The following is a 27452-nucleotide window of genomic DNA, read 5'->3' as shown; positions in this document are numbered from 1 at the left end:
CTGTCTCTGCAGAAAACATTATTGTTTACATAGAAAATTTCAAGGCGTGTATGAAAAAACTCCTAAAACGAATAAATGAGGTTAGCAGAATCAAAGAATATAAAATTAACCCACAAAAATCTAATGTATTTTTATGTACTATAATTGGATAGTCAGAAACCAAAATTTTAAATATGTACATGTATATATGTGCACATATATGGGTGTTTATGTGTGTGTGTGTGTGTAGATATATGTATATGTATAAACATTAGGACATGATATATATGTGTTTCTGTGTGAGTATATGTATGTGTGTGTGTAATCAAATCTCCAAAATGAAAAAAATGAAATACGTAGGTATAAATTTAACCGAATAGGTACAAAATCTGTATACTAGTATCTACAAAATGCCGGTAAGAGCAATAAAATATCTGAATAAATGCAAAGAAATACCATGTTTATGGAGTAGAAGACAGCATAGTATGGATGTACCACTTCTTAGGCTGATCTATACATTTAACATAATGCAAATAAAAATTTAAGTGCTTTTTTGTAGATATAGACAAGATGATTCTAAAATTTATTTGCAACTGAATGATCAAAACAATTTTGAATAGAAAAATCATTTCAGAGAAATACTACTCATTATATCATTTATAAAACAAGGCTTTAGTAATCAAGACAGTGTGCTGTCAGTGAAAGAAAACATACATACATCAATGGACCAAAATAGAGATTCCAGAAATAGATCCACACAAATAGGGCCAATTGATTTTCTACAAAGGTAAAAAGGCTATCCAATGAAAAAAGATTTATCTTTTCAAAAAATGGTGCTTAAAAAATTGAGTATCAGTATGCATAAGAATGACCATTAGACAAAGTTAATACAAAATAGACTATTAATCCAAATGTAAAATGCAAAACTATAAAAACTTGGTAGAAAAGATAAGAGAAAATCTTGATGACCTTGGATTAGGCAAAGAGTTCTTTCATATGACACCAAAAGCTTGGTCCATGAAAGGAAAAATGATAAACTGGATTTCAACAATATTAAAAAACAGCAAAAGTACTTTGTTCTCTTAAGGGATTAAAATACGAGTAATAGCCCTGGAGAAAAGATTTGCAAGTTGCATATCCAGATACTAGGACTTGTATACAGAATGTATAAATTACTCAACATTAAGAAATCAAACAACTCAACTCTCATACATTGTTACTGGGAACGGAAAACTTCACAACTACTTTAGAAAATGGTTTGGCAGTTTATCCCAAAGGTGAAAATGTACTTACCATATGACCTAGCAATCCCACCTCTGAGCATTTACTTCAAAAAAATGAAAACTTGCATTCACCCAAAGCTTGATCACAAGTGTTTATATCTGATCTGTTCGTAATTGCCAAAATTTAGGAACAGTCCAAATGTTCTTTAACAGGTGAATGGATAAACAATCTGTGGTACATCCATACAAGGAAATGCTATTCAGCAATGAAAAGAAATGAATTAGTGATCCATCTAACTGCTTGGAAGAATACCAAAGCATTATGCTGAGTGAAAGAAGATAGTCTCAAAGGTTACTTACTGCACAATTATATTTATGTGTCATTTTCTAAAAAACAAACATAATGAACAGATCAGTGATTACTATTGATGAGGGAAAGGGGAAGCTGTAAGTTTACAGGAATAGCACAAAGAAGTTTTGGGGTGTGATGGAAATGTTCTGTCCCCTGATTATTGTGGTCATTGCACAAATCAATAGAAGTGTTAAAACACATAGGACAGTACAATAAAAAGAAAATATTACTGTATATGAATTTAAAAATTAAAGTTAGAACAATACAAAGAAGAGTAAGAATTTTTATGTGATCATTAGATTTGGTTTTAGCATTACCACTGTGTATTTCCACAAAAGGTTTCTGTGTGTTGTGCGCTTTCGAAAGGTATCTAATCTATAGGGCCTACAGGGGAGTACATACTGACATCCATCCCAGACTTCACCTGCCAATCCCTTTTTCTAATCCTTCCATGAACTTGAGAAGCCTTTTAAAAATATCCATCTCCCCAATTTTGTACCTCTTTTAATTGACATTAGCACACTCTTATAAATGAAGCCTTGCTTAGGACCAATATTTTTTGCAGATTTTGGTGAGTTTCTGTGTTCACATATATTGTTTTAGAAATTCCAAGTGGAGAGCTATTTCTTTGTTGTTCATTTCTTCCTTTATTCCTTTTCCACATTTGACCCATTCTTCAGAACTCTAAATGAATTCTTTTAGATTTCCTAGGTTGTTTCTCAGCTTACCATGCATCATATTTCAGTATACCTTTCTTATAACTTGCATTTCATTCATTCTGTCTCCCCAGTTAGATTCTAATCTCTTTGTGATCAAGGATCTTACTTAATGTATGTCTGTCTTTCAGCACATAGCATAGTGGCCTGAGCATCCCAGATCTATATATTTCTGAATAGAAGTGAATTTCTGATAAGAAAATATTTCCTATGGTTCACAAGAAAAGCAAAGCTGAATGTAATTGTCTTTAATTTTTGGCTGTCTTGTATATTTTATTAGGCACTGGCCAAAATGTAAATTGAACACTTTATATTTCTATTTTAGCAATAGGGATAAAACTTGGATACATCGTCAAAATTGGTTGTTCTTAAGATATTTCTCTTCTCAAGATTCTTTTCTGTTAACGATGGACTTTAATTATAGCATTTTGCTTCTATCAAAATGTTTTGATGGTGCTATTAAATAATATATGAATATTAAAATTTATTGAATATATCGTTGGGAAATTTAGACCATCTGAATTTAGAAACTCCCTGAAGTTCTCACATTTTTTGAGTTGTTCGGATAAACTTTGGAAAATGGCAGCTTTGTATTCATTAAACATTTACCCAATGTTGTCAGTGAACAATAATACTTGTTAAGCATCTAGTAGGTACCACGAATTTTAAAATATGTCACCTCTTTTAATCCTTGGACAATTCAATGCAATAAAAGATTGTTACTTCATTTTACAAATAAAGAAAGTCACAGTTTATGTTTAATGGTTATCATGTTTCAGACAGGCCAATATATGCTTGAAATATGTATCTAAATTACTTAGCATTCCTAAGACAAATTATTTCAATTCTACTGTTGGGAAAACTGAATGTCAGAAAAGACAACTAATTGTTTTTGGCATTTTTCTTTCTTTCTTTCTTCTAAAAATAAATAAATAATGGGATACATGTGCAGAACATGCAGGTTTGTTACAAAGGTATACCTGTGCCACCGTGGTCTGCTGCACCTATTGACCCATACTCTAAGTTCCCTCCCCTTGCCCTCAACGCCTTGACAGGCTCTGGTATGTGTTGTTTCCCCTCCCTGTGTCCATGTGTTCTCAATGTTCCACTCCCAGTTATGAGTGAGAACATGCAATGTTTGGTTTTCTGGGGAACTGACTTTTTGCTGGGACTCAAACCCTCCAGTATTTGACACAAGAGCATTGGTTATTATTTTTAGGCAGGTTCTTTTTCAAAAATAAAACACCGTTATTGAGGCAAAATTATAATAAGCCTGTTTTGTTTATACAATTTGATGAGTTTGTACGTATATATAAATTCTTAAAATTTTATTCTCCTCATTTTACCTTCTTTATACTTAATGCAGAAAAAGGTAAAAAAACATTTATTATTAAGTTCCAGTCCGATGTTTTTTTTTTAAGTATCAAAGCATTCTTGAAAACATTTTTAACCTGTTTATTTACTATGGCAGTTTCCTCAATGTACAAACCTAAAAACTGATGTCTTAAAAATACATCTACAGTTTGAGTCACTTGACTTTAAATAAATATTTATTTTATTTAACAAATTATGTCAAAAACTATATTAAACATTATATTTTAAATAGTAATAGAGATTTAAGAGCTTTAGATATTGGTAGGTATAATTGCTTTGAAATTATAATTATATTCTTTAGATTTCTGCTGTTTATAGATTACTTGAATAAAAATACTGATCACACTGAGTAGAAAGCAAGTTGTGAAGAATAACAAAATGATTAAAAATTGGCATGGTGTAAAAATATTGTGTCAAACTGTTTGGAAGTTTGAGTTAGTTTGTAGTTGTAAATGAAAGCTCTCAATGCTTTTACTAGTATATTAAAAAAGCAATTTATACAGCTTTTTGGTAGCATGATATTTATAGTTTTAATTGTGCCCATTTAATGCCTTCAGGATATGATTATATTATAACATTGTAAAAACGTGTTAGCCAGAATTCCTGATTTATGTGCAATCAGAACACTTAAATTTTTCCAGCTGTATCCTTAAACTTACTTCATGAAAATCTTTTAACTGTGATTCATCTTACCTATTTTTTAGAGTTATGACACTTTGTTAATCTCCAAGGCAGATGAAATCATTAAATAACTTCTTTAGCTTGTGAGCAAAATCATATAGAAAGCCTAAGAACTCTGACTTTTATCTTTCTTTTAATTAACATAACAATGAGAATACCAAATTTCAGCTGTTTCTGTGTAGACTGTGCAGTAGGGTTCCCATTACTGATTTAGAAGAGTTAGTTGTATAATCTACCATATATGAGTTGTTGAATGTGTCATAAGCATTATATTTTCTGAGGTACACTGAAATTAAAAATTTCAGATGGGGTATTTTATTATGATCTGTCAAAACTACAATAATGAATATCAGAGTTTGGCTTGATTCAAACTCTCTAAGGATTTGAGGGTTTATCTTCTAAAACCATCCAATAATCTACCCTTATATTTTCTGAAGAGGGATAAGATGTGAATGTGAAGTAGAATAAATCTGGAACAGGAGCACAAAAGCTAGCTACACACATAATTTTTTTTAACATTCTTCCTTCCATATAAAAGCAATCCATCTCATCATCTTAATGTGGGGAGGAAGGGGGTGCGTGGGTCTCAGTGGTGTCTTTTGTAAAAAAGCTTAAAGGAAGTATAAAACAACAACAGCAGAAACAAACCCTATTTTGGAAAGTGTTATTTACAATGACAGCCTTCCTATTTCACAGAAGAGCAGAATTTAGAAATCACCACTGCTGCTCCTACATACCATTGTCCCTGCGAACCTCCTTTCTTTCACTTTTTTCCTAAACATTTACTTGAATCATCTTTCATCTCTTTCCTCCTGTACCATATTAATATTTTATATAAAATTTGCCAAAGATTTAGAAGTGGCCTATGTGTGTACACACACTTTTAAAAATATAGCTATTTCCATCTGTACTTAATTTTGTCTCCGTACACGGAGCGGGCAAAAAATTATACTAAATTACGCAAAGAAAATGTTGCATTTAGCTTTCTACAGTGTATTAAATCTTTCTCCTAAATTTCTATTTCACTTAATTCCAAGAAAATCAAAACTCAAACTTGTCCATTTATGTTACTTTCCCTCTACTTTAAATTGCTGCTTTTTTTTTAAGTTAAATACCCATTTTTTCCAAATAGCCCCTCCTAACCTCTCATCTGGTGCTTTCCAAGTAGCTGGGAGGGCCCTTTGTTTAGGTCAGCAATCACAGGTTCTTTCACTACTCTCTGAAACCCTTTTGGTCTTTGCAGTAAATTCCCTTACTTCAGGGCAACCAGAGCACACTGTTGGATTTGGTGGCCAACAATGCAGTTGGTGGGTGCAACTCAAGCATGTTGGCTGACCTACCTATTCAATTCATCTACACCACACTTTTTATTTATCTTTCCCCTGATGCTTACCCTACTAGCTTGTACTGCTGAAGACACTGCTGAGCTTCAGGCACATCATCCATAGGTTCCCTGTGTTAAACTGCCCACCTCTCTGCCTTCCATGGCAGTCAGAGTCAACGTGGGCTCAGGAATAACTCAGCCCTTCTCTCTGCCTAATTACTCAGTATTTTCACTGTTTTTCTTCTTGAGCCATCCTATATTGACATGGAATAGAATTCCAAAAGTGTTCACTAATCCTAATTCCTCCTCACCTGCCATCAGAGAGAAGCCTTTAGAGGACTAAAAAGACATCAGCTACATGGAAATATAAGACAGATGCATATTAATGCATTTTCAAATTTTTTATTGCTACACTGTACAAACATACCTGGACTCATAATTTATTCACCTAAATATGTTTCAAGTTCCCACAAAGAATTCCAGAAAATGTTTTACACATTGGGAATTAACATATTGATTTATTTCCTGTCATTGTTGTGCTTACATTTTGATGGCGGCAGTGAATATACATATTAAATAATTAGCTGGTATATTAAAAGATAAAACTGATATAGAAAAAAATAGTCCATCTAAGTAAGGGATAATCTGGGAGTTTCCAGGGGAGAAGGAAATTTGTAATTTTAAATAGAGTGATCAAGAAATGTCTCACTGAAGAAAGTGACAAGTGATATTTGCATAAAGGTTTGATGATAATCTGGAGGATACATCTAAGGAAAGAATGTTCCAGGCAAAGTGAAATCTGGTCAAGAGGTCCTAAGATGTAAGGATACTTGCTCACATTTGAGAAATGACCAAAAGAAAGCCAAGGTAGCTGGTATTGAATGAATGAACGATTATAGGAATTTCAGATTTTTAATTTATTTTTTGACTGATTTGATTAATTGTAAAATTTATTTACATATGTTTGTTATATTGCCTTGACATCTTTAAGAATTGTAGAGATGTTTCCTTATTTCTTTTGATGCTAGTAATTTGTATTTCTCTCTCTTTTATCCTTGATAGATTTACCAGGGAATTATTCATGTTTTTGCCAATTTTCTTATACATTCATTTTGTAGTTCATTGATTTTCCTCACTTTTACTTAGTTTTTTTTAGCTTTGATAGTCGTCTTTTTTTCTTTAGCTCCCTGAAGGAATTTATTGATTTTCAAACTTTTATATATCTACATATCTTTATCTATATCTATCTATCTATCTATCTATCTATACACACACACACACACACACACACACACATATATATATATATATACTTTTTATACTTTAAGTTCTGGGATACATGTGCAGAACATGCAAGTTTCTTACATAGGCATACATGTGCCAGGGTGGTTTGCTGCACCTATTAACCCATCATCTATGTTAGGTATTTCTCCTAATGCTATACCTCCCCTAATTCCCACCCCTTGAAGGCCCTGGTATGTAATGTTCCCCTCCCTGTGTCCATGTGTTCTCATTGTTCAACACCCACTTCAGTGAGAACATGAGGTATTTGGATTTCTGTTCTTGTGTTAGTTTACTGAGAATGACAGTTTCCAGCTTCATCCATGTCCCCACAAATGATATGAATTCATCCTTTTTTTATGGCATGCATATCCCATGGTGTATATTATCCAGTCTATCATTGATTGGCATTTGTGTTGGTTCCAAGTCTTTGCTGTTGTGAACAATGCTGCAATAAATATATGGGTGCATGTGTCTTTAGGGTAGAATGATTTATAATCCTTTGGGTATATACCCAATGGGATTGCTGGGTCAAATGGTATTTCTGGATCTAGATCCCTGAGGAATCGCCACACTATCTTCCACAATGGTTGAACTAGCTTACACTCCCACCAACAGTGTAAAAACATTCCTATTTCTCCACATCCTCTCCAGCATCTCTTGTTTCCTGACTTCTCAATGATCACCATTCTAACTGGCATGAGATAGTATCTCATTGTGGTTTTTATTTGCATTTCTCTAATGACCAGTGGTGATGAGCTTTTTTTCATATGTTTGTGGATCACATAAATGTCTTCTTTTGAGAAGTGTCTGTTCATATCCTTAGCCCACTTTTTGATGGGGTTGTTTTTTTCTTGTAAATTTGTTTAAGTTTTTTGTAGATTCTGGATATTAGACCTTTGTCAGATGGATAGATTGCAAACATTTTCTCCCATTCTTTAGGTTGCCTGTTCACTCTGATGATAGTTTCTTTTGCTGTGCAGAAGCTCTTTAGATTAATTAGATTCCATTTGTCAATTGTGGCTTTCATTGCTATTGCTTTTGGTGTTTAGGCATGAAGCCTTTGACCATGCCTGTGTCCTGAATGGTATTACCTAGGTTTTCTTCTAGGATTTTTATCATTTTAGGTCTTATGTTTAAGTCTTTAATCCATCTTGAGTTGATTTTTGTATGAGGTGTAAGGAAGGGGTCCAGTTTCAGTTTTCTGCATTCTAGCCAGTTTTCCCAACACCATTTATTAAATAGGGAATCCTTTCCCCATTGCTTGTTTTTGTCAGGTTTGTCAAATATCAGATGGTTTTAGATGTGTGGCCTCACTTCTGAGGCCTCTGTTCTGTCTCGTTGGTCTATATATCTATTCTGGTACCAGTACCGTAATGTTTTGATTACTATAACCTTGTTTGAAGACAGGTAGCATGATGCTTCCAGCTTTGTTCCTTTTGCTTAGGATTTTGTTGACTACACGGGCTCTTTTTTGGCCCCATATGAAATTTAAAGTAGTTTTTTCTAATTCTGCAAAGAAATTCAATGGTAGCTTGATGGGGATAGCATTGAATCTATGAATTACTTTTGGCAGTATGGCCATTTTCACGATATTGATTCTTCCTATCCATGAGCATGGAATGTTTTTCCATTTGTTTGTGTCCTCTCTTATTTCCTTAACAGTGGTTTGTAGTTCTCCTTGAAGAGGTCCTTCATATCCCCTGTAAGTTGTATTCCTAGGTATTTTATTATCTTTGTAGCAATTATGAATGGGAGTTCACTCATGATTTGTCTTTCTGTTTGTCTATCATTGGTGTATAGGAATGCTTGTGATTTTCGCACATTGATTTTGTATCCTGAGACTTTCCTGAAGTTGTTTATTACCTTTAGGAGATTTTGGGCTGAAATGATGAGGTTTTCTAAATGACAATCAGGTCATCTGCAAACAGAGACAATTTGACTTCCTCTCTTTGTATTTCAATACTTTTATTTATTTCTCTTGCCTGATTGCCCTGGCCAGAATGTCCAATACTATGTTAAATAAGAGTAGTAAGAGAGGGCATCCTTATTTTGTGCCGGGTTTCAAAGGGAATGCTTCCAGTTTTTGCCCATTCAGTATGATATTGATGGTGGGTTTTTCACAAATAGCTCTTATTATTTTCAGATATGTTACATCAATACCTAGTTTATTGAGCGTTTTTAGCATAAAGGGGTGTTGAATTTTATTGACGGCCTTTTGTGCATCTATTGAGATAATCGTGTCATTTTTGTCATTTGTTCTGTTTATGTGATGGATTATGTTTATTGATTTGTGTATGTTGAACCAGCCTTGTATCCCAGGGATGAAGCTGACTTGTACATGGTGGATAAGCTTTTTGATGTGCTGCTGGATTCGGTTTGCCAGAATTTTATTGACAATTTCTGCATCGATGTTCATCAGGGATATTGGCCTGAAATTCTCTTTTTTTGATGTGTCTCTGCTAGATTTTGGTATCAGGATGATGCTGGCCTCATAAAATGAGTTGGGGAGGAGTCCCTACTTTTTCTCTTGTTGGGAATAGTTTCAGAAGGAATGATACTAGCTCCTCTTTGTACCTCTGGTAGAATTCAGCTGTGAATCCATCTGGTCCTGGGCTTTTTTACGTTGGTAGCTATTAATTACTGCCTCAATTTCAGAACTTGTTACTGCTCTATTCAAGGATTCAACTTCTTCCTGGTTTAGTCTTGGGAGGGTGTATGTCTCCAGGAATTTATCTGTTTCTTCTAGATTTTCTAGTTTATTTACATAGATGTATTTATAGTATTCTCTGATGGTAGTTTGTATTTCTTGTGATCAGTGGTGATATCCTCTTTATCATTTTTTATTGTGTCTATTTGATTCTTATCTCTTTTCTTATTTATTAGTCTGGCTAGCAGTCTATCTATTTTGGTAATCTTTTCAAAAAACCAGCTCCTGGATTCATTGATTTTTTTAAGGGTTTTTTGTGTCTTCATCTCCTTCAGTCTGCTCTGATCTTAGTTATTTCTTGTCTTCTGCTAGCTTTTGAATTTGTTTGCTTCTTGCTTCTCTACTCCTTTTAATTGTGAAGTTAGTGCTGATGTTAGATCTTTCCTGCTTTCTCCTATGGGCATTTAATGCTATAAATTTCCCTCTAAACACTGCCTTAGCTGTGTCTCAGAGATTCTGGTATATTGTATCTTTGTTCTCATTGATTTTAAATAACTTTATTTATTTCTGCCTTAATTTCGTTATTTACCAAATAGTCATTCAGGAGAAGGTTGTTCAGTTTCCATGTAGTTGTGCAGTTTTGAGTGAGTTTCTTAATCCTGAGTTCTAGTTTGATTGCACTGTAGTCTGAGAGACTGTTAAATTTCCATTCTTTTGCAGTTGCTGAGAAGTGTTTTACTTCCAATTATGTCGTCAATTTTAGAATAAGTGTGATGTGGTGCTGAGAAGAATTTATATTCTGTTGATATGGGATGGAAAGTTCTGTAGATGTCTATTAGTTCCACTTTGCCCAGATCTGAGTTCATGTCCTGAATATCCTTGTTAATTTTCTGTCTCATTGATCTAATATTGACAGTATGTGGGAGTCAGAGTTTCTTTGTAGGTCTCTAAGAACTTGTTTTATGAATCTGGGTGCTCCTGTATTGAGTGCATATATATTTAGTATAGTTAGCTCTTCTTGTTGCATTGATCCCTTTACCATTATGTAATGCCCTTCTTTATCTTTTTTTTAAATCTTAGTTTAAAGTCTGTTTTATCAGAGACTAGGATTGCAACCCCTGCTTTATTTAGTTATTTTGCTTTCCATTTGCTTGTAAATATTACTCCATCCCTTTATTTTGAGCCTATGTGTGTCTTTACACATGAGATGGGTCTCATGAATACAGCATACGGTTAAGTGTTGACTACCCAATTTTCCAGCCTGTGTCTTTTAATTTGGGCATTTAGCCCATTTACATTTAAAGTTAGTATTGTTGTGTATGAATTTGATCCTGTCATTATGATGCTAGTTGGTTATTTTGCCTGTTAGTTGATGCAGTTTCTTCATAGTGTTGATGGTCTTTACAATTTGGTATGTTTTTGCAGTGGCTGGTACTGGTTTTTCCCTTCCATATTTAGTGATTCCTTCAGGAGCTCTTGTAAGGCAGGCCTAGTGGTGACAAAATCTCTCAGCATTTGCTTGTCTGTAAAGGATTTTATTTCTCCTTCACTTATGAAACTTAGTTTGGCTAGATATGAAATTCTGGGTTGAAAATTTTTTTCTTTAAGAATGTTGTATATTGGCCCCCACTCTCTTCTCGCTTGTAGGGTTTCTGCAGAGATCTGCTGTTAGTCTGATGGGCTTCCCTTTGTGGGTAACCTGACCTTTCTCTCTGGCTGCCCTTAACATGTTTTTCTTCATTTCAACCTTGGTGAATCTGACGATTATGTGTCTTGGGGTTGCTCTTCTCGAGGAGTATCTCTGTGGTGTTCTTTGTATTTCCTGAATTTGAATGCTGACCTGTCTTGCTAGGTTGGGGAAGTTCTCCTGGATAATATACTGAAAAGTGTTTTCCAACTTGGTTCCATTCTCCCTGTCTCTTTCAGGCACACCAATCAAATGTAGGTTTGGTCTTTTCATATAGTCCCATGTTTCTTGGAGGCTTTGTTCGTTCCTTTTCATTCTTTTTTCTCTAATCTTGTCTTCACACTTTATTTCATTAAGTTGATCTTCAATCTCTGATATCCTTTCTTCCACTTGATCAATCTGGCTATTGATACTTGTGTATGCTTCACGAAGTTCTTGTGCTGTGTTTTTCAGCTTCATCACATCATTTCTGTTCTTCTCTAAACTGGTTATTCTAGTTAGCAATTCCTCTGACCATTTTGAAGGTTCTCAGCTTCCTTGCATTGGATTAGAACATGCTCCTTTAACTCCGAGAAGTTTGTTATTACCCTCTTTCTGAAGCCTACTTCTGTCAGTTTGTCAAAATCATTCTCTGACCAGTTTTGTTCCCTTGCTGGTGAGGAGTTGTGATCATTTGGAGGAGAAGCAGCATTCTGGTTTTTGAAATTTTCAGCCTTTTTGCACTGGTTTCTCCCCATCTTTGTGGATTCATCTACCTTTGGTCTTTGATGTTGGTGACCTTCAGATGGGGTCTCTGATTGGATATGCTAATCCTTTCTGTTTGTTAGTTTTCCTTCTAACAGTCAGGCCCCTCTGCTGCAGGTCTGCTGGAGTTTGCTGGAGGTCCACTCCAGACCCTGTTTGCCTGGGTATCACCAGGAGAGGCTGCAGAACTGCAAAGTTTGCTGCCGGTTCCTTCCTCTGGAAGCTTCATCCCAGAGGGGCACCCATCAGATACCAGCTGGAACTCTTCTGTATGAGGTGTCTGTCAACCACTGCTGGGAGGTGTCTCCCAGTCAGCCTACACAGGGGTCAGGGACCCACTTGAGGAGGCAGTCTGTCCCTTAGAATAGCTCAAACACTGTACTGGGAGATCTGCTGCTCTCTTCAGCGCTGCAGGCAGGAACGATTAAATCTGCTGAAGCTGCACCCACTACCGCCCCTTCCCCCAGGTGCTCTGTCCCAGGCAGATGGGAGTTTTATCTGTAAGCCCCTGATAGGGGCTGCTGCCTTTCTTTCAGAGATGCCCTGCCCAGAGAGGAGGAATCTAGAGAGCCAGTCTGGCTACTGTAGCTTTGCAGAGCTGCGATGTGGACTATGCCCAGTTCGAACTTCCTGGTGGCTTTGTTTTCGCTGTGAGGGGAAAATCACCTACTCAAGCCTTATTAATGGCGGATGCTCCTCCCTCCACCAAGCTCGAGCATCCCAGGTCGACTTCAGACTGCTGTGCTGGCAGCAAGAATTTCAAGCCGTGGATGTTAGCTTGCTGGGCTCCATGGTGGTGGAATCTGCTGAGCTGAACCACTTGGCTCCCTGGCTTCAGCCCCCTTTCCAGGGAGTGAATCGTTCTGTCTTGCTAGCATTCCAGGTGCCTCTGTGGTATGAAAAAAATCTCCTGAAGCTAGTTAGGAGTCTGCCCAAATGGACACCCAGTTTTTTGCTTGAAACTCAGGGCCCTGGTGGTATAGGCACCCATGGGCAACTCCTGCTCTGCAGGTTGCAAAGACAGTGGGAAAAGCATAGTATCTGGGGCCAGAATGCACCATTCCTCAAGACACAGTCCCTCATGGCTCCCCTTGGCTAGTGGAGGGAGTTCCCTGACTCCTTGTGCTTCCTGGGTGAGGCAATGCCCCACCTGCTTCTGCTCGTCCTCTGTGGGCTGCACCCACTGTCTAACCAGTCCCACTGAGATGGGTAACTCAGTTGGAAATTCAGCAATCACCTGCCTTCTGCGTTGATCTCACTGGGAGCTACAGACTGGAACTGTTCCTGTTCGGCCATCTTGCCAGCCACCCTCCAGTCTTTTTCTAATATACACTGTGAACTTCCCTAAGAACAGTTTTCATTTTAGGTTACACATTTTTAATGTGTTCTTTTTTGTAATGACTATGTTAAAATATTTTCTAATGTCAATTATACTTTTTTAAAAAATAACTTTTGAACACTTGTACTATCTCCCTACTACATGTTGTTGCATGTATTTTAAATTTTGGGAGATATTAATGTTAATGTTTTATGTATTCAATATTTGTTTATAGTATTTATATAGCCAGTCATCCTGGTGCTCTTCATTTCTTCCTGCATTTCTGTGTTTCAATTTGCGATGATTTTTCTTTCTGTCTGAAGAAACAGTTTTTGTATATAGGAAAACATTCTTATGGTACCTTTATTTTCAAAAAAGTTGTTTCACATAGTATAGAATTAGAGGTTGACAGATTATTTTTTATTATAAAACTTTAAACATGCCATTTCATTATTTCCAGCTTGTGTTGTGATGTTGCAGACACCTGTCAGCTTTATTGTTGTTACTTTGAAATAAAGTTTCCTTTTTTTCCTGGGCACTTTTAAGATTCCCTTTTTTTTCGTTTTTATTTTCAGCAGTTTTGAGTTGTGTTTTGTTGTGTTTGTTTTGTTTGATTCTGCTTGTTGCTTCCCAAGCCTTTAAATTTCTTGGACTATTTTTTAGAGCAGTTTTAGGTTCACAGCAAAATTGAGTGTAAGGTACAGAGGTTTCTCTTACACCCCCTGTCCACACATATGCATAGCCTCACCTGTTGTCAATATTCACCACTAGAATGGTACATTATTTCTACAACTGATGACCTTACATTCACACATTCCTATAACCAAGCCCACAGTTTTCATTAGAATTCAGTCTTGGTATTTTAAATTCTATGGGTTTAGACAAATGCATAATAGTATCCACATTATGGTATCATATAGAGTAGTTTCTCTGCCTTAAAAAATCTTTTGTGTTCTACCTATTTATTCCTTCTTCCCCTCTTAATCCCTGGCATCCACTGATATTTTTACTTTTACCATAGTTTTGCCTTTTCCAGAATGTTATATAGTTGAAATCATGCAATAGGTAGCCTCTTCAGACTAGTTTCTATCACTTAGTAATGTGTAATTAAGTTTCCTCCATCTTTTTCCATGGCTTGATAGCTCATTTCGTTTTAGCACTAAATAATATTCTGTTGGATAGAGATACCAGTTTATGAATCCATTCACCTTTTCCAAGTTTTGGCCATCATGAATAAAGCTGCTATAAACATCCATGTGCAGGATTTTGTGTGGACATAAATTTCCAGCTGCTTTGGGTAAATACTAACTAGCATGATGGCTGGATCATATGGTAAGAGTATATTTAGATTTATAAGCAATTGCCAAACTGTCTTCCAATGTGGCTGTACCATTTTGCTCTCTAATCAGCACTGAATGACGGTTCCTGCTGCTTCACATTCTCTTCAGCATGTGGTGTTATCCGTGTTTTGAATTTGGGCCTTGCTGAGCTGTGTTTATTCTGTGTTGCCTTACAATTTTTTTTTGAAATATACTTAATCATTAATTCTCAAATATCATATTTTGTTGTCTGTTTCCTGTAAGATTGAAATTAGAAGAATGCAGCACCTGTGATTGTGTCTCACCTGTATACTATGTTCCTTTTTAAAACACTTTCTAATCATTTTCTTCTCTGTTGCTGGAATTTGGGTAGTTTAAATTAATCAATCCAGGAAACTATTTCTGTCTCCTCCTATGTTTAATCTGCAGTTACATTATCTATTAAGATCATAATTTACTGATTATAATCTAATTATATATGTCATTATATAATCTACTGATTATAATCTACTACTAGAGATCATAATCTGCTCTTCTCAAATACTGTAATTTTCAAATCAAGAATGTCTGTTTGATTTTTTTATAAATCCCAATTATATGAGAGTTTCTGCATCTTTTATCAATTTTGTCTAACTTTTACTCAATGTTCTTTAACATATTAATCCCAATTATTTTAAAATCTCATCTGCTAACTGCTATATTTGGTCACTCCTTGGTGACGGTTTATCGTCGTCATTTGTTCAAATGGACCTGCTCATGCAAGCCTGGTACTTTTTGAATCAATGATTAATTTTTAAAAATCTCTGCAGCAATGAGGTTTCAGATGATATTATTATATAGGAGAAATTATTTAGTCTTTCTTTGTCTAGACAGATAGTATGGGAACTAATGATCTAATTTGGGACTGTATTGTGTCACAAGTTCACATGGAGATTCTGTTCGGCTCTTCGGAGGTTTGGGATTTTGCTATTTAAAATACCATTCCATGCCAGTTTTAGAATATGGCAGTTTTCTTGAAGGAGAATACTCTATGGCTGCTCAATTCTCCAGTTTTGTTACTCCAGCTTGTGTGACTATCAAAATCTCCAGCCTTTTATGGACAGGAAAATCCAGTGCTGGGTGGCCCCTCCCACCCCCAGTTTTTTTTTTCTTTTTTCTTCTGCAATTGTCCTCTTCTGGTTCAAGTCCAGCTTTTCAGTTCCTAGTTCTTTCTTAAAAATCAGCAAATACTACCAAGGAAAAAGTGCCTTTAGTGATTTAGCTCACCTTTGAGAGTCGCTCCTATTTTTAGGATTTAAAAACTTCTAGTCTTTTTTGTTTCTGTAGTTCACTGATGGCTTTACAAATACTATTTTCTGTATTATCTAGCCTTCCTAGTTGTTTCCAACAGGAATATTGGACCACTATGAACTACTCTACACTGTGTACCACTGGCTGTGTTATGTAATGAATGGATACGTTTACTTCTACAATATTTATTATTTACACTGTAGTTTCTCTTCTTTGATCCATACATTATTTAAAACTGTTTCAAAATATCCACTTATTAGGAGGAAGAAGAGAGGGAGGAATTGGAAGGGTAACCATTTTTGTGTGGATTTCTAATTTTATTGCAATGCAGTTAGAGAATATTAACTCTATGACATTGTTCTTTGTTTATGTAGTAAGTGTTGTTTGGTGGCATTGGCAACTTTAGAAAAAGTTCGATGCATGTTTGAACATAATATGAATTTTCTAATTGTTAGATATAAAGTGTGTGTGCGTGTGTGTGTGTAAGAGAGAGAGAGGGAAAAAAATTAAACTTTTTAGATGGAATATATTCTCTGTATTTTTATTTCTTTATTTTCATCTATTGAATCTATAATTATTGAAAGATCAATTATTGATACTAGTTTAGAATTATCTATTTTAATTTTATCATTAGTTTGAGATGAAATTATGATATACATATATATTAAATGCTATCAAATATTTCTTATAACTATATAATTCTTCCTTTTATGCATAATAATATTTTTACCTCAAGGTATATTTTGTAAAATATTGTAACCAGTTCTTTGGGGGTTCTTGTATTTGGTGATTCTTTTTTGTTGGATTTATGTTTTTATTATTAAGCTTTACATGTGTTCTCTATAGCCAGATATGTAGGAATTTTATTAAACCCAATCCAAGAAGTTTTTAAAGCAAGCTCCTTTTACCCTAATTTGACTACTAATATATTTTACTTTATTTCTGCTTTCATTTTACCAGATATTTTCTCTCCAGTTGTTTTCTTTTTTACTTCTATTGCAATGATTAAGTTGTTCTTATTTTCTTTTCCCCCTATTATTTTGTCAGTTATTAATTATAGTTCTTTATTTCAGTACTCATTTGAAAAAGTACATATTCTTATATTAACATAGTCTAAAATTAGTTATCATTTCTATCCTGAGTCTGAACAATAGTAGAGTTTAAATTTCTTCATGTTTTATCTAATTTTATGATATTGAATTCACTATATTACTTCCTTCATTGCATAAATCTCACACAACTCAAAACTTAGACATTATTACTATCACTTATTTTATTGAGAATGTTTATGAAGATTTTCATGCCAGTTTTCTTGTATTCACCCCTTGTTTCTATGTTCAGCTTCCTTTTTTCCGTAGCACTTTTTTTTTACTAGTTCCTTCACTGAGGGTCTTTTCCAGATTAATGCTTATTGTAATAGATAACATTTAAATTTTCATTTATACTTTTGTGTAGTTATATATACATTATAATTACATATATTATCCAAATGTATAATGAATATATATACACAAGTACATTACAATTGTGTACATTATACATTTGTGTATTTACTTGAACAAATTTTATCACATATCAGTGAAAGTTTTTATTCTCAAAAAACTGTTTATTACACCAATAATTGTATATGAAGTATCATGATGAAGTGGTTTCTTTCTCTAACTTACAAAAAGATGTATTTGGGTTGTGGTGGCCCAGTAAATGTGAACGTCAAACTCTCTCTATGTTAAAAAAGTATTTATTTCATCATCATTTTTCTTTGGTTTTTATATCTGTGGTCTCTCTCTTCACAGGGAACCATTTCTTTACTTGGTTTATAATTATGATTTGTGAGCTCATATTCAGTGGAACTTGTTTCCCCTCTGAGAATTTCATGCTTGCTGAGGTGATAAAGTGTCTCATCATAGTCATATTTCATTTGTTATCACAGGACTGGCAAAGATCTCCACATAATAGGATCAACTTTTACGTTACATATATGGCTTAGTATTTCTTAAGCTTCATACTGATGTTCATGTGCTCATGGTAGCCTTGGGTTTTGATTTCTAGCATACTCAGATTCTTTTTAAGCCAAGTTTTCTTGATACTTCCTTGCACTGACAGATTCTTAAAGTTATTTTCAAATATGCTGCATGGTAGTTAACAACAGCATTTTCAGGCTTTTTGATTTATGCATGAATCTCCATTCCCTACTCACCACCACCTGTGCTCAGACATTTTGAAACCACACGTTTAGTTAATGAGTTATATATCTTATCTGATACTCAGGCAGTGGCAGCATCATGATTTTCTCTCTCCAGATTTGAAGTTTTTTAAATTTTAATTTTGCACCTGGGAATTATTGTTTCTTCTTCAACCTCAGCTATACATTCAAAAAAATGTATATTACTTATAATTTGTCATTTCTTTTTTTTTTTTTTTTTTTTTTTTTTGAGACGGAGCCTCGCTCTGCCGCCCAGGCTGGAGTGCAGTGGCCGGATCTCAGCTCACTGCAAGCTCCGCCTCCCGGGTTCACGCCATTCTCCTGCCTCAGCCTCCCGAGTAGCTGGGACTACAGGCGCCCGCCACCGCGCCCGGCTAGTTTTTTGTATTTTTTAGTAGAGACGGGGTTTCACCGTGTTAGCCAGGATGGTCTCGATCTCCTGACCTCGTGATCCGCCCGTCTCGGCCTCCCAAAGTGCTGGGATTACAGGCTTGAGCCACCGCGCCCGGCCTATAATTTGTCATTTCTATGTGCTTTTAGCAAAAGGGGATTCAGTCTACCATGATGCTAGAATGCATAAACAACATTTTAATATCCATACAATATTCTATCTTATTTGATCAGAGATTTATTATAGCTTTTATTATACTCCTTTCTCTTTCTAGATCAGTTTTTTTCTCAGTATTCATAAAAACCGCACTGTTAAGAGTGGTGTAAATTACTTTAACGTTTAAGAAAATCTAGAAGGCTTTTTAAAAATCTGTTTTAAAATAGAAATTAACTCTGCTGATACCAAACTTATAATTTCCATAAGAGTACTTTTACATTCTTAGATCACCTTCTTGTCTTTTAATGAAACAGGCAGATTAATAGCCAGCTAGCAAGACAACTTATTATTTAAAAATGTTTTCAAAGCCCAATTTGAATTTAATCATGTAAATAGGTTTTATATTATCTGGGTACCATTCTTATATCATTCTAAATTTTTTTCTTATTAATCGATAAAATGAATTTTGATTCTTCACAATTACATTTTTATTGGATTGCATTGGGTCACATTATATGTTAGTCTTTGTTTCAGACAATTTCACCTGAGCAGTTCCTTTAACACACTCTTTACTGAGGAAATCCTAAATACAGTGTTGATGCAGAAATGTGCTACATGGCTGGCACACTTCAAAACCCTAAGCCACCACCTCTATGAGAGACATTAACTTTCATAAGTATCTGCTTGCCCTTTTCCCTGTTTAGTCCTTTGTTCAGGAACTCCCTTCAACTCCCATTGCCTTTCCCTGGCTAACCCCTGTCCATTCAATGATATCACCAAGTTGTTGCCTCTCTCAAAGCCTTTCCTGCTTAGATTTTTCTCTACCTTATTTCCCTTTTATATTCTTCCATAATATCTTATGTATATCTTTATGTGTTAATGAGCAGATTTTAAAACGAGTATTTTAAAATCACACTTTTTTTTTTTTCCTGAGATGGAGTCTTGCTCTGTTGCCCAGGCTGAAGTGCAGTGGTGCAATCTTGGCTCACTGCAACCTCTGCATCCCAGGTTCAGGCAATTCTCCTGCCTCAGCGTCCCGAGTAGCTGGAACTACAGGCACGCACCACCACGCCTGGTTAATTTTTATATTTTTAGTAGAGACGGGGTTTCACCATGTTAGCCAGGGTGGTCTCGAACTCGTGACCTCAGGTGATCCACCTGCCTCGGTCCCCCAAAGTGCTAGGATTACAGGCATAAACCACCACACCCAGCCAAAATCATACTCTTAAAGTCATACTCAGCATCTTTGCACCTTCACTGCTTGTCATGTATTACGATCTTTCTTTCGTTAAATGCTTCAAATAATAGTAAGACTTATAGTAAGACTCACAAAGTACAATCATAGGATCAGTAATTAACTGGAGCTTGGCCAGGAGTTTGTACCAAGAGTGCCTGGATTTTGAACTCAGGTAGCTTAGCTAGTGCTTAAAAACAGTACTTCTGGAGCCCAAAGACTTATTTTTGTTAGAATGCATCCATCTGATCACATAAAAACTCTGATCTCTCCATTAGCTCCATTATTGGAAAATGCATCTGGGATGGTTTTAAGAGTCTGTGATCATCTTATGAGGTGTGTCATAATAACATCTGGCATGTGTTTTGTTTTCTGATGAGAGCTTCAATTGACTTCTTGTTCATGACTTGACTCATTTTAAGTTGAGAAATGAGAAGGTTGTTTTCATTTGCTTTTTATTTCCAGAATTTTTTGTATTAAAAAAGTAGTTTGAGCTGGGCAAAGTGGCTCACGTCTGGCCTCCCAGCACTTTGGGAGGCTGAGGTGGATGGATCACTTGAGGTCAGGAGTTTGAAACCAGCCTGGCCAATATGGTGAAACCCCGTCTCTACTTAAAATACAAATTAGCTGGGTATGGTGGTAGGTGCCTGTAATCCCAGCTACTTAGGAGGCTGAGGTAGGAGACTCGCTGGAACCTGGGAGGTGGAGGTTGCAGTGAGCCAAGATCACGCCATTGCACTCCAGCCTGGGCAACAGAGTGGGACTCTGTTTCACAAAAGGGCCTGTATTGCATCTATCTTTAAATAACATATGTGTTAATTCCTTTCCCCTTCAACCTCATCTCTTATTATAATAACAAACATGTGGTTTCTTGAACTGAAAAGCTAAGCTTTTAAACAGAATAATGCAAGTCATTTAAATTAGTCACGGTTACAGTCATTCTCCATAACTTTCAAATCAAAGAAAAATTTCTTGGGGTTCCAAATCTAAGAACAATGGAATTTAAATTTATCAGAGTCTCAGTTGAAGATTCTGACTTTACACTTGAGTAAAATAAGAATAGGAATAGATGGTCATTTTAAGGGTTCTTTTGGGTCATTTTTGGTCTTACAGACCACACCCTAGTCTACAAGAAGTTCTACTAATTACCATTCACATTTCATAGACATGATTATCATGTTTATTAGACTTTAATTTTCTCATGATAAAACTGTATCTTTTTGTTCATATGAATATGTGATGGTATGATATTTTGAATACATAGTTGTAATCATACTTCTGTGTAAGTATGTGCTCATCGTTTTTCAATATTTTATATTTTATTAACATATTTTATTGCATAAACATGTTATTATATTATAAACTACTGTCTTTATCATCATATTGTTTTACATGACCACATTGTAGTCATTGATTTCCTATAACCAGGTGTTTATGGGTTTCTATAATCCAGAATTCCAAGAGAGGCCACTGTTCCCTCTTTATCTTCCCCTGTATCATAGGGCTGGAACAAGAAACAAACAAAAGTTGTATATTTGTCATATTCCTCCAGTTCCCCACTGGTGCTTCTAAACCCAAATCTCTCTGATCCTGAAGTTTTTGAGCCTTAGCATGTTAAAGCTGTGATTGATCTTGATTCTCACCCACATTTCTTATGGATATTGGCCACCTACCATTGTCCCAAGTTCTTTCTGATCGTGTGCAATTTCATGTTGATTATTATTAGTCCACCCAACACTATTTAATAATTATTTGAACTCAGTCTAGATGACCTCTACCTGCACCCTTCTTTACTCTTGTGACAATACCTAGTCATGTGATCTCAGAACTTTCTCTCTGAAATCTTTTTTTTTTTTTTTTTCTTTTTTGAGATGGAGTCTCTCTCTGTCACCCAGGCTGGAGTGCAGTGGCGTGATCTTGGCTCACTACAAGCTCTGCCTCCCGGGTTCATGCCATTCTCCTGCCTCAGCCTCCCGAGTAGCAAGCCCGAAATATGTTTCGTATTTTTAGTAGAGATAGGGTTTCACCATGTTAGCCAGGATGGTCTCCATCTCCTGACCTCATGATCTGCCCACTTCGGCCTCCCAAAGTGCTGGGATTACAGGCGTGAGCCACCGTGCCCAACCTCTGAAATCTTAAATCCCTAAGTCTCACTCCCTGATAAAATACTTTCTTTGTAAAACGTCTGCTGTTTTTCATCATTGGTGATTCCATTCTCTTTACTACTGTATTCTTTTCTCAAATTATCAGGCTCCCTCTAACCTTACTTTTTTACTCATCCCCCATAGATCCCTGTAAGTGTTATGCCTTCTTTCACTTTCAACTTCACTGACAGCTTTTATACCTTTGGTCTTCCTCCACATGTGATCTACAAAACTTCAACCTAAATTGAATCTAAATGTACTTGTCTTTGTTTCAGCCACTAGGTTGAATATCACTCAACTGAGTACTATGTTAGTGCTACTCCAAACTCATGCACTCCGTCCTCAGCTGAAGCAACATGTTTTCTGACTCATTACATTAAGCACTCCTGTAGTACTTATTCAGCACTTCCATATTTCCCTAAGTGGCTATTTCAATCTGTGGATCGTTTCCCAAATATTACTAATAAACTTCCATTCACCTTTGACCTATATATCAAATCATGTTGCCTCCTTCTTCACTCAGACATGCAATGATATCAGAAAGTTATTTCCTTAAGTTAATAAGGTATTCTATGAATACCTTCAGCAAACATCATATGCAACTGTGAAACTGTAAACATTCCTATTAAACTCAGAAGGAAAAATAAGGACATCAGTATTGCCCATATATTTCAATAGTACGTTCGAAATCCTAGCCAATGCAAATTAGAAGAAATAAGAATTGGAAACAAGTGGCAGTACTATTTTTACGTGGGGAAAGTATGAGATTAGAATGGATACTGGAGAAGACATGTAAAACTCATTAAAGTGACTGAATTGTATATGTCCTAGGCCATGTGACAAACAAGTGTATGACATGATGATAACCCATGTTAGCTGAGTTTTAAATCTGAACAGGGTGATGGGACTGTTTTAGCTATGGTGAAAAAAGTGGCAAAATATATGGAAATCTTAAGAGAAAATTTGTACTAATCAGTGGTAGCAGCATGCTAATTATAGTGAACTTGATTTAGTATTTTGGGGGGACATTTAATCTCAAAGTATTATTTTATTTTCAAATGCTATAACTTTTAATACTCTATTTAGAGGAGATATTTTCTTTTATCCTCCTTCCTTCTTTTCTTTCTTCCTGTCTTCTTCCATTTGATTATAATACAAAATTAATTATCTCAAAATCTTCGTTTTCCACTCTTTGTTGTATTAATATGATTTAGCTTTCTTAAAATTCATGTTGTTATGTTTAAATCAAATTTTAAAAAGTTTTTATTTCATATGTTGTTTAATAGAACTATAATTTAAAAATATGATTTTCCTGCTTCTCCCCTCCTCTTCTCCCTTCCCCGGTCCCGCTCTGTGTATCCTTACCTTCATCTTTCTGTCCTATTTTTTCTTGATTTAACTTTGAAGTAATTTCAGTTACCTTAATAAGCCAAATGAAGTAACTGGGCTTATCATCTGTCTATTCATCCATCCATCCACCTAACCACGCATTCATTAAGGAGTCATTTCATCTATTTATAGGTGATAAATTTCTATAAAATCTATTTTAATTTGTAAAGATATAAAAAAAACACTACATCCATATGTGTATTTCATCTTTTTGCTATTTCTTCATGTAGTCATATTTCTTAAAATAATATGTTTATTCTACCTTTTGCTTAAAGATTACATCTCTACTTTCCTGATAGGACTGTGGATACCAGGCCTTGACATTCTGCCCGAAGGTTTAAATGAGTTGTTTAGAACTTCAGATATAGTTTCAGCTAATCTCCATTTTCAACCCTCATGCATTGCTTCTCCCTAGACTATGTGTGCTTCAGTCTTGAGACTTTCTGGAGTTCCACCAATTCAGAAGTTCTCTTCTCATCAAAAATCTTCCTCTTGACATTTAGGCTGTAGCTTTCACTAAATCTGTTCATATTCTTCCCTGAATTTTCTAGCTTTCCTAAACATGGGCAAGGTGATTCTTTTAACATTTTATTAAAATAATTTATTTAAATTATCTCTTAAGACCATTATATTTTGTTTCTGGAGAGAGAGAAAAGTCACAAGCAGTCAGTTGACCATCTTTAATTAGGGCAAGCTCTGCATTAAATTTTTTTTCAGAAACAAAATAAATATCCAGCAGATGGATTCAAAGGTGAAATTAAATCCCCATTCCATCATGTTTAGTAATTATGTGATCTTTGGTAAATCAGAACTTCCTAGGCCTAAATATCTTCATCTATAAAAGGAGTTTAAAATTTATTTTATAAGGATATGGGAAATACAGAACATATAATGTATCAAAAATAATTGATATTAAAATAACTTTTGTTATTTGAAAATAACATTATAACTTATACTTGGTAACAATTCATTTTCTGAAATGATTATTCAAGTATATGTCTTAATTAGTAAAACAGAACATAAATATTTGACTAAAGAATATTAAGGAGTTTAAATATTTCCCTTTTTACTGATAATTTAAACCAAAAGATCAAATATCTTGCTAAAATTTTATGTTAATTAATATTTCAGTATCATATACTATGCAACATACCATTTTGCTAAGAAATTTTCAAATAAAATATTTCTGGTATTTCAAATATGACAGATAGCTCTATGCCATATTAAAATAGTATTTCATAAATATAATTTCACAATTGTATCAATTCAAAATATAAATGTAAGTTCAAGACTGCCTTATATGTAGTTTATTTTGCATTAATATTTTTTCAAAACTATGTTCTTCACAATAATTGAATATATTTAAATTAATCATTGCTGTTTTATTACATTTTCTAAGTTGTAACTATTCATTTGTCTTACATGATGAAATTGGTATTTATAACATATATTCTTATATTATTCCTTTGGAATTTGATAATTAGTAAAATAATTTTATCTAAAATATGAAAATGAAAATGATATGAACAGTTTTTTGCCTGGCTTATACATATACACTTGTCCCTAAAATTTCATTTATTAGGGCTAGATTTCACAGATTAATACTGACATTTTAGTCGTGACAACTGCCATTTTCATCCCTGCAGCGAGTAACTAGTAAAAAATTTGCATATTCTCAGCTTATAACTACTAAAAATTTTGCATATTCAGACATATAATAATTAATATTTGTATTTTTTAGGTATAGCTTACTTGAGTGGAATGTGTAGTGAAAAGAGAAAATGTATTATTGCTGAAGACAATGGCTTGAATCTTGCTTTTACAATTGCTCATGAAATGGGTCACAAGTAAGTAAAAATCATGGCTATGTTAAATATGTTAGCATATAACTTTGTAATTTGAGTTACTGAATTACCTGGATATCTTTTGATTTTTTTCTGGGCTTCAAGTTTTTGAAAAACTAGGGAGAAAAGAAGGGGTGAAGACCGAATACATTTAAAGAATGTCTTTTGAGTGTTGCAACTATTCCTGCTTCTTTGAATAAAATCTTATTACATTATTAAAATCCTTAGCAAGACAGTCATTACATAGTACATGATTGATTTCACTACAGATTTTTAAATGATACAAATATTTCCATAATCATGAGACTACAAAGCTATAAACTTTTCAAACATTCACTCAGTACAAATGAAAGTAATTCCAGCCTCTGGTACTACCTGTATTTGTTATTACCAGGCACAAGTGAAGGAGTTAACCCACATGATTTAGATGTAATGTACTTGAAAGACAATGAAATTAGACATATAATTAACATGTATTGAATATTAACTATGTCTCAGGAACAGTTATAAACATTTTCAATAGATTAGTTCATTTAATACAAAACCCAAAGAAGTAGTTATTGTTTTAATTTTCATTTCACTGAAATTAATAGCAATAATTAGTAATAGCAACACTTACATATTACTTACTATTAATATTTGCCAGACACGCTTTTAAGTGCTTTGTATATATTCACAACAATTTTGTGATGTGTTATTAGTATACCCATTTTATAGGAAAAATACTGAAATATAGAGAGTTTACCCTCCTGAAATTATTAAAATGGTAATTGTTGAAGCGAGGGGTTTGAACTCAAGCCATTCAACTCAGGTCAGACTGTTCCATAACATTAACAAACTGTTCCATTAAGTTATCTGTTATCTTCTGGCCTAGATTCCTCATCAGTGAATTGGGATAATACCTTTGTTTTGGGATTAGTTTAGGATTCAAATTACATAAAGCTATGATCATATTTTTAGGAAGTTTATTAAAGTAGAAATGGCGGCCTGGCATGGTGGCTCATGCCTGTAATATCAGCACTTTGGGAGGCTGAGGCAGGTGGATCACGAGATCAAGAGATCAAGACCATCCTGGCCAACATGAAACCCTGTCTCTACTAAAAATACAAAAATTAGTTGGGTGTGGCGGTACGCGCCTGTAGTCCCAGCTACTAGGGAAGCTGAGGCAGGAGAATCACAGGAACCCAGGAGGTAGAGGTTGCAGTGAGCCAAGATTATGCCACTGCAGTCCAGCCTGGCGACAGAGCAAGACTCTATCTCAAAAAAAAAAAAGAAATGGCACAGGTTAGGGAATCAGACTTAATTTTGAATGCAGGCTTCCCTAATTGCTGGCAGTATCAGCAGTATAAATGCAAGTATTTTAATTGGACTCAGATTTAGTGAGGCCCTACTAGGGAGGTGATCTTTATGGAGGGACGGCTCTTTAGTTAAAGACATATTTAGTTTGGCCTTCAGTGTTTGAAAAATTCAATTAGTTGCCAACATTAAAAAAGTATAAATTTGACATAAAAGTAAGATTTGCAGACCTGGTAACACTCAACCCTGTCCCATATGGCAACCATTCCTGGGAGCTGGGTAGCATCTATACCCTTTAAATTAGACCCATCTTTCTCAGTTCATCAGAGGCCACAACACCCTAGTATGGTACACCCAGCTCACTTCATTTTCATTATATTCCTGGAGTCTGTAGGCAGTTGAGTAAAGTTTAGTTGGCAGTGGAATTTGATTGGTAAAAGAAAGATTAGATGAAACAATTTACATCGGACATGACAGTAGTTGATTTAAAAAGTTATTCAAGTAAACACAAGTGATCAGATCCTGATTACACAGCTCATTGAATTATCAAAAATTAAATGTAGAAATGTATCCATAACCCAGCCTAAGAAACAGAAAAATACCAATACCAATTGATTTTTATTTTTTTTAATTGATCAAAATTTACTCCATACAAATGTTTTGAAATGTGTATACATTGTGGAATGGCAAAACTGAGCAAATTAACATAAGCATTACCTCACATACATAGCAGTTTTTGTGTTGAGAACTTAAAATCTACTATCCTAGTAATTTTCAAGTAATTGATTTTTGATGTCACCATTTTTAAATGTATAGATATACAGTTGCCCTTTGGTATTTGCCAGGGGATTGGTTCC

General features: G+C 34.8%; 1 protein-coding gene across 3 annotated transcripts in view; it reads left to right on the top strand.

The window, feature by feature from the left end:
- ADAMTS19 (ADAM metallopeptidase with thrombospondin type 1 motif 19) overlaps positions 1 to 27452 on the top strand; it is a 283788-nt gene that overhangs the window by 113875 nt on the left and 142461 nt on the right. For all 3 annotated transcript variants that reach the window (XM_050792704.1, XM_050792706.1, XM_050792705.1), the window contains one exon: positions 25197 to 25302. In XM_050792704.1, coding sequence (XP_050648661.1) covers positions 25197 to 25302 — 106 coding nt within the window. The remainder of the gene's footprint in view (positions 1 to 25196; positions 25303 to 27452) is intronic.

Source organism: Macaca thibetana, chromosome 6 (genome assembly GCF_024542745.1).
Source record: "Macaca thibetana thibetana isolate TM-01 chromosome 6, ASM2454274v1, whole genome shotgun sequence".
Lineage (NCBI taxonomy): Eukaryota > Metazoa > Chordata > Mammalia > Primates > Cercopithecidae > Macaca > Macaca thibetana.
The sequence above is the reverse complement of the archived record's forward strand: the minus strand, read 5'-3'. Positions and strand labels throughout refer to the sequence as shown.